The sequence below is a fragment of the Pinus tabuliformis genome, chromosome 2_1, assembly GCF_031772625.1.
Source record: "Pinus tabuliformis cultivar Carrire ecotype Pingquan chromosome 2_1, CPIR1, whole genome shotgun sequence".
Classification (NCBI taxonomy): Eukaryota; Viridiplantae; Streptophyta; class Pinopsida; order Pinales; family Pinaceae; genus Pinus; species Pinus tabuliformis.
This window is the reverse complement of record NC_142299.1, coordinates 813,334,079-813,343,040: the sequence shown is the minus strand read 5'-3', so window position 1 is coordinate 813,343,040 and position 8,962 is coordinate 813,334,079. Positions and strand designations below refer to the sequence as shown.

General features: G+C 35.1%; 1 protein-coding gene across 1 annotated transcript; it reads right to left on the bottom strand.

The window, feature by feature from the left end:
• Window positions 1-205: 205 nt before the first annotated feature.
• Window positions 206-7,691, bottom strand: LOC149203086 (protein TIFY 10a-like). Its single transcript, XM_089400106.1, has 5 exons — window positions 7,459-7,691; window positions 7,018-7,301; window positions 6,727-6,883; window positions 895-952; window positions 206-733 (listed from the first exon to the last, which is right to left on the bottom strand). Exons 1-5 carry the CDS (start codon window positions 7,586-7,588, stop codon window positions 628-630), a joined length of 735 nt encoding a protein of 244 aa, XP_089256232.1. The 5' UTR covers window positions 7,589-7,691; the 3' UTR covers window positions 206-627.
• Window positions 7,692-8,962: the final 1,271 nt, after the last annotated feature.

Below are 8,962 nucleotides of genomic sequence, written 5' to 3'. Positions count from 1 at the left end.
CCCAGTAACACACACCATTTGAAGGGTTATGAAATTATATTACATTGCCTTTGAAACATACGTAACATCAATGTGTGCACCCCATCATTCCAAGAACGTGTGAGTTTAACATATTTATTTTTAAATCAACAAAATTGTGAAATAATATATTTTCTTTTGGTGATGTAGCGTGAAGTGGATCCTGATGATAAAAGTAGTCGCTGAATCCATTGTCGACCGACTTGAAATAACTTTTCTAAATATTTTAACTTTAAAAAGATTTAAACGTATTACAATATAAAATATAATACATCTCTAGTGGCGGTGCAGGATAGGATTTGAATTAACATTTGCTGCATGCCTGCTGTGGTACAATCAAGAAATTGCTTTGCAATTTCATGCCACTTGCAACGAAGCTACGTTGACGTTGCACTTGCGCTTTCCTCTACCGCCCATGCCCGGTGAGCTTCACCTGTCAGACTCTACTCACGGTCCACAATACGGAAAACGCGTTGCCGTCGTCGGCCGTACAAAAGCGTGTTCCTTCCCTCAATTAGAAGGGCGAAATAACAGATCGTTTAAGGGAAAATAATTCCTGCTCGATGCCATTAAAGGTCAATAGCATCCACCCACATTTTTAATTTGCTGTCACCGACAACCCAACGACAGTATGATCTGGTCATCGGAATCCTTCGCTGCTTTCGAAGGCAATGTCGCCGTCTCCACCGTGCTGTAAGGAGCCGCGCTGTTCAATCTGAGCTCACAAAAAAAAACCACTGCTTCAATACAAATTTGCTTATTCAATCATCTCAATTTAAACTAAAAATAATCGATAAACGATCTATTCGTTTCATTTCGTATTGAATCATCTAAATACACAGAGGGGAAATTGTAGATGAGCTAGTGTTTGATTACCTCTCCTTTCGCTTTTGGAGGAAGCGTTGCAGAGATAATTTCTTCACTATTTCCATGCCTGAACGCGGAACAAGAAACCATGTTAAAACAATTTATACCCAAAAAAACCTTCATTTACCCTTTCACATTTTATCCAACCCCTATTAAAAATAACATATGTGTACAATCATGTGTTTCTTGTTTTAATGTAGTAATACGTATTTTATGTAATTTTAAACAAGAAAGAGTCTTATAAAGATATTATGTTTAATCATTATGATATAAGACATTATGTGGACCATTATGCTGTTTTATATAAATTATGAGTATGAATTGATGGATTGCTGGTATTGTAGTATATGGAAGGGAATGCATTGAATTAATAGTGCACAACCGCCATAACTCTCAGCAATTTATCATAGTATGATGTTCAACACTTAATATTATGAATAGTCGGGTCAAGTGGGAGAAGATTAGAAATTGCTTTAACGTTAAAAAGCAATGAGCCTTTTGCTGTTTCTAATAGCAGTTTCTAACATTCTCCCACTTGACCCGACTATTCATAATATTAAGTGTTGAACATCATACTATGATAAATTGCTGAGAGTTATGGCGGTTGTGCACTATTAATTCAATGCATTCCCTTCCATATACTACAATACCAGCAATCCATCAATTCATACTCATAATTTATATAAAACAACATAATGGTCCACATAATGTCTTATATCATAATGATTAAACATAATATCTTTATAAGACTCTTTCTTGTTTAAAATTACATAAAATACGTATTACTACATTAAAACAAGAAACACATGATTGTATATCAGAAACACATAAAAGAGCTCAGAATGTCACACATCAATTATCATTAATACAACCAAGACCCATTCTTTGAACATGTTCCTTAAATTGTCTTGGTTGTAACCCTTTCGTCAAAGGGTCTGTAATCATAAACTCTGTCCTGATGTGCATGATTGACATTCTTTGTTTCTGAACCTCATCTTTCACAACAAGATACTTCAGTTCCATATGTTTGGCACCTTTAGAGTACTTGTCGTTCTTTGAGAAAAATACTGCTGCAGAGTTATCACAATAAATTTTCAGCGGCTTGCTAATGGTGTCGACAACCGCAAGTCCTAAAATAAAGTTCCGCAACCATAATGCATGAATTGTGGCTTCAAAATATGCCACAAATTCTGCCTCCATAGTGGATGAAGCAACGATAGTCTGTTTCGCACTTTTCCATGATATGGCACCTTGAGCAAACATAAACAGGTAACCAAAAGTCGATTTTCTAGTATCGATGCATCCAGCAAAATCTGAATCGCTATATCCAATCACTTCCGATTCATTGGATGAGCATGTAATCTTTCGTTGAGAGAAATTCCTTAGTCTCATGCAATATACTTAAATTATTTGCAGCAAGCAAGACATCATCAACATAAAGGACCAAATAAATAAACTTGCTCCCACTGATCTTTCGGTATATACAGTGATCAACCGTATTTTCCTTAAAACCAAAAGATGTAATAATGGTATTGAACTTAATATACCACTGCCGGGATGCTTGTTTAAGCCCATACATTGACTTCTTAAGTTTACACACCAATTGTTCTTTACTTTCTACAGAAAAACCCTCAGGTTGATCCATATAAACATCCTCATCAAGATCTCCATTCAGAAAAGTTGTTTTCACATCCATTTGATGCAACTCCAAATCATAATGAGCTACTAATGTCATTATTATTCTTAGTGAGTCCTTTTTCGAAACAGGAGAAAATGTCTCCTTGTAATCAACACCATCTTTCTGAGTATAACCCTTAGCAACAAGTCTAGCTTTATACCGTTTGATATTACCACTAGAGTCGTGTTTGGTTTTAAAAACCCATTTGCATCCGACTCTTTTACAGCCATGTGGTAACTCAACGAGACCCCAAACTTCATTCTGTTGCATGGATTTCAGTTCTTCTTTCATGGCATTAATCCATTCCTTTGACTCTTTACTTTCTATAGCATGTGAAAACGAAACTGGATCCTTATTGATTCCAATATCATAATCTGATTCTTGCATATAAACCACATAATCATTAGAAATAGCTGACCTACGATTTCTTTGAGGTCTTCTTAATGCTACTTGTTGTGGTTCATGCATATCAGCATTATGTAAGTCATTTCCTTCAGGAAGTACTTCTTCATTTATATGTTGTTCATTATCATCATGATGTTATACAACAGCTGGAACAACATTTGGAGTAATAGTAGATGGAGGAACTATTCTAGGTAATGTAACATTTACCCTTGTTTCCTTAATTTCTACTATTTATCTTCTAGTACTCCCACTGACTTCACCATTCTCAATGAATCTTGCATTACCAGTTTCTAATTGCCTCTCAACTTCATTTACAAACGTCTCAAGGACATTCACAAATATCAGTGTGTATTAGTTCAAGAAGCTGGCTGCTTCTAGTGGCTCCTTTCTTATTATGTTATTATGTTTGGTTTGTTTACCTTTAATACAATCCACACATAATTCTAGATCACTAAAGTCCAAATTTGACAAAATTTCATTACTTACTAATCTCATCATTCTTTCTTTGGATATATGACCTAGTCGTTTATGCCACAAGAACGCAGAATTTTCATTCAACATGCTACGTTTTCATCCAACATTATTTACTACATTCAACAAGGAATTCGCATAAGTGTCATTCAGTTTCAATTTATATAAACCATCAATTAGAATACCAGAACCAACATTATCAGCATTCTTATATAAATCGAAACAACCAGATCCAATCATACATCTAAAACCAGAAATATCCAATTTACTTGCGGAAATAAGGTTTCTAGATAATGAAGGTACATAAAGGGTACTGTATAAGTTTAATACATATCCACTTTCTAGAATTAGACGATAAGTCTCTTTTTACAGATACGACATTGAACACTCTTTAGTTCCTTCTTTTCCTCATCCTGCCCATTCTTAGCAGGTGCCTTTTTCTTCTTGAAATGACTTGATTTTCCTTTCTTTTCTTTACCAGCTTTATTACTCACAAAACTTACTGAGTGATTCACTTGATTTTTCAAACGTCTCACAAAACTTACTGAGTGATTCACTTGATTTTTCAAACGTCTTTCTTCCTGAACAAGACTACTGGCCAATTCATTAACATTCCACTTATCCTTTATAGTGTTATAGTTAATCTGAAAAGGTCCATATTCAGAAGGTAGCGAGTTCAGAATGAACTGGACAAGAAAAGAATCCTCTACTGTAAGTCCCAGGGAGTTTAACCTTGCTGCAATATTAGTCATCTCTATAATGTGCTCTTGCATAGTTCGCGACCCATCAAACTTCATGGTCGTGAGTTCTGCCATAAGAGTACCAGCGAGTGACTTATCAGCTGAACGAAAACGCTCTTCCACAGACTGCATATATTCCTTAGCACTTTCTGTTTGTGGAATTGTTGACTTGATGTTGTTAGCAACAGTCATCTTAATAAACATAAGGCTCAATCTGTTACTGCGTTCCCATGCTTTATGGTGTGATTTTTCTGCCTCAGTACTATCTCTTGTAAGAGCAGCAGGCTTATCCACAAGGAGTGCCAAGTCAAGATCCTGAATACCTAAATGGAAATTGACTTGTTCTTTCCATTCAGAAAAATTAACACCAGTGAACAATGTAACAGATGAAGCATGTGTATTCATGGTAACTCCTGCAAATTAAAATTGAAATCACTATAAGCTCATAACTAACGCGATTCAGAGGTAGACATAATAGTATAATATAGCACTCCTTTGGGTAGATACTATCTTATACTTAACATAATTAAATACCAAAACATAAGCAGGTAATAAATATATTCAATCAAATAGAACTGACAACTTTGGATGATCAATATTTATTTAATCAAAATATCTATTAAACCTCATCATGTCAACTAGTTATAGAACAAGACTTTCCTTTGGGTAAGTTCTCAGGTTCTATCATTAGTGACGCCAGCTTTAATTGGTATTTTTTATAACTGGCAATTTCTATCAATAATCGTTATGTCAATTATGCACTAAATGATTATTCTGATTTTGACCACTTTGGTGATTAACAAAATCATAAATCTCATGTGCATAAATGATTTATAACACATACTTGATGCGAAACAACATTCTGATTTTGACCACTTTGGTGATCATAAATCTCATGTGCATAAATAATTTATAGCACATACCTTATGCAAAACAATCAGTCATAGAGCAATTACTTTTATGCCCAAATTTCAAATTCAATCGAAACTGTAACTTTCCTACAGGAGTTCTACTCAACTCTGTACAAAAATGATTGCTTTGTTAGTCTTCTTACAGTGCACAAATTTGACTATCTACCAGGATTCAATAACTTATATTCATCGCATATTCATTCCAACATACACAGCGAACACACAATGATGCGGCAATTTTCTAGGTGACCTGGATCCATCATTATATGGCATCTCGAAAATACAAAGAGCATCGAAACCCAAGGATCACCGCGGAGCATAATTCAGAGTTCTAGTCCAAGCAAGAATTTGTGCAATGTATGGAAGCTAAAGGCTCCGACGTTATGGTTATGTGACATGCAATAGGGTTGTGAAAACCGAACAATGATACAGTTCCAAGGATGAGTTTTCCTTTGAGGCGATGATTGTCGAATTAAATTGAGCGTGCTCCGGGCTATCAAACGAATTACAATGGAGAAGCTCAAGGCAATGACCACCTTAGTGACATGATAAGAGACAGTAACACGCGCACTGATCTATTCAACAGAGCACGGTGTATGGCGACCTCTGTAGCGAACAAATGACTGGCGCAACGGCTGTTCTCAAGCTAATCCTTATTGAACTCGGATGGGAGCTCATAAACAAATACTGCAAGGACTATCCTCATCGAATGGTCATACACGCACTCGTATGCAGAAGATAACTATAAAAATTCAAGTCATTTCCTTGATGGGTGAATGTCGAAACATACATTAGCGATACGCTGCTGTTACCAGGCAAGACTCTTTGGAATCGACTTTAGCCGTTACTATGAATGGGAGAATACCGGGTGGACACAAGAAGGCGTGAATTCTCAAAGCCATTTGGAAAACAGAAATGAGGAAGCAACCAGTTGATGAGAAATCCTTTCCTCAAACATGAAAATTCATAGTGTTAAAATCAAACGAAGGAAACCCATTGTTGGGAACAATCAAAAAGCCGTTTAGGGTTTGGCGTGCTCTGATACATATAAAACAACATTGATACCATTCATGAAACCCCACAATTTCCCGAAGGCTCAATCACATGAGTAAAGCACAAAACAGATCAATTGCAATCATAGAAAATATTCAGTTATTGATTGGCTCCGATACCAAATTTAAAAGTCTTAACTTACAGCCCAAAGATCATCAATACCGAATATTTCACAAACAGAACTTTATGTGAGATGACATACCTTGATCAACAGCGGAAGATGTAATGGCTGCCATCTACTTTGATCTGACTCCTGACTGTTCCTCTTCTTCAGAATTCGGTTTCTCTCCTCTTGCCCTCACTTTCTTTATGTGCTTCTTGATGGAGAAGAATGCAACTCTTGTGTGTGGGAGAGAGAGGATCCAATCCTTTATATATTATTTAACTCTAATCCGGTACGTCCATCATATACCAATTCAACGCTTAAGATCTAATGCTTTAGATTAGAAACTGCTTTAGGATAAAATCTAAATGCTTTAAAATTAGATCGGGTCACATTAAGATTAGAAACTGCTTTAACGTTAAAAAGCAATGAGCCTTTTGCTGTTTCTAATAGCAGTTTCTAACACGATATGCGTCTTACCTGCTGCCACTTTTTGAGGTTGATTTTCATTGACAGCGTTCAATGCAGATTTGGAAGGCTGCTGTCCCGATATCTCTTCAATTTTGCTGCTGGTAATCTTAGAGGCTCTTTTGTTGCTCGAGCTATTGGAGCTGACAAGTTTCATAATATCTTCAACCTGCCAAGAAAATGGCAAAGTACTTAGTCGGAAATAAAGTAAAAGGCAGAAAGATGACAGAATGATATCGTTTTATCAAAATTTACACAAATTTTCTTGCTGTATTATATGAGTTGCTCGGATCAAAATAAGACCTTGTCAGCAGGAATATCATAAACATTCACCACTCCGTTATAAAAAATAGTGAATTGAGATGTGGATAGTTTCTCTGGCACTTCTGCTACAACGCAGTTCGGATTAGTGAGGCCGATTTCCGAAGGCAAGCTTTTATTTGATTCTGTAACTCTTGGGTTTGAACCGAAACCGGTGGTTAATGGAAACAATTCCATAATTTCAACCTTCTTGCCCTCTGACTGTTCGTTGGATGAAAGCAACTTTAGCATCATCTGCGGTTTTATCCGCGACAGATGTTGCATGACTGTTTCATTCATGAAAAATAGATACAATATATCAGCAAAAACATTCCTTCAAAACACAAATGGAAGACAAATTTATTGAGAGAAGGCATATTGCACTGATCGATCCGAAAACATAGCGGCAAGAAAGATTGAGGGTGTTTGCAAAAGAAAGCATACATCTCGTCCTGGCTTGGTGTTTTTCAGAACCGAATTCCAAACTATTAGTGTGCTTCGTTACTCTTCCGTTTGCTTCAGAGGCGTTCTGAACGTGTAGATCCTCGAAAGCCACAGATGCACCTGGCGACATAGCTAGCTAACTCAAATATTGTTCCGATCAATCACCAAAGTTCCACTGCAATCTACCCTTTTCCCGAAGCTATACTCCTTCAGGAGATCTATCAAAGTGCCGAATAAATATAGACAATAAGAATTCAGGGGCACGATAAAGCCTGATAAACGCGCATGTGGAAGTATCATTGCTTTAATGAATGGAAATGAATCGCAACTTCAGCGGCGCCTCCGGCACCGGCGTCCCTTAGCCTAACCACGTGAATCACGTGCTCTGTTTTTCTGTGAATCACGTGTCATATAACGGAGCCACTGTGTGACTCGCATAATCGCAGTATGCATATTCCCCAAAGTTTCCACGGGTTTGACGTCATGAATCCTTTTGGCTCATTTCCGGCACGGGGAAAACATGGAATGAATTGTGGGTTGCTTATTGGTACGTTAGATCTGATTTGATATATCTTAGAGCGTTAGAAGTTGGAGTCCCAAGGAAGGATTTTACTAAATTGGAATTTGAAATCCAAAATGTTTAATTTAAAAAAAAAAAAAAAGGATATTTAAATATTATGAAAAATGGTCTGAAATATTTTTTAAATGTGACGTGTCGTAAATAATATGCATTTTATAATAATGTTTTAAATGTTGTATGGCATATATTTTTGGATTCATAGGTAGATTTTTATTGTATTTAATGTACTATTAAGAAGTTTATATTGTTTACCATTATTTATGATGTGTATATTCAATTTAGATGAATTTGAGTTATTTTATATTTTTAATTTTTTTTACTAAATCATTTATTAGGATTTTTGGTAAGATTATAATTTTTTTATTATTTAAATTATATTTCTAATTATATAAATAAATTTAATATCTTACAAAATATTTTAAATACTTGAGTTACAATAAATAAATAAATATATATATATATATATTAATTATAACGCCAAATTTAACCAATTTCAACACATCTAAAAAACAACCAACCTTAACACATAACTTTAAACTTTGACATTAGAATCATTATCATCGGACAGTACATACATGTCACCATGTAGATTAAGAAAAACAAGGGCGTGAGTGTCTAATCACTAGGTCTTGCTCTCATAAGAAGTGTGGGAAGAAACGCAAACAAAAACTGGTCTTCTGCCTCCCGTCACTTCATTTTCTCTCCATGTATGTTGGTTTTAATATCCATATCACACTTATATATATAATATGGATGATTAGATTGATAAATTGAAATATAAATGAAGAGAAAGAATGAATTTTATTTTAATAAAATACATAATATTAAATTTAAGTTAAACTTAAATATATATATATATATATATAATATTTTCAATAAAACAATTTTCACTTAAATTGCAAAAAAAAATCATAATAAATAAAC

Excerpts from the sequence above, each read along its gene's own strand:
- LOC149203086 (XM_089400106.1), bottom strand. The coding sequence starts at position 7,588 with ATGTCGCCAGGTGCATCTGTGGCTTTCGAGGATCTACACGTTCAGAAC. Across the intron at positions 6,884-7,017 it reads ATGATATTCCTGCTGACAAG|GTTGAAGATATTATGAAACT; the intron begins GTCTTATTTTGA and ends TTTTCTTGGCAG. Across the intron at positions 953-6,726 it reads ACCTCAAAAAGTGGCAGCAG|GCATGGAAATAGTGAAGAAA; the intron begins GTAAGACGCATA and ends TTCCGCGTTCAG.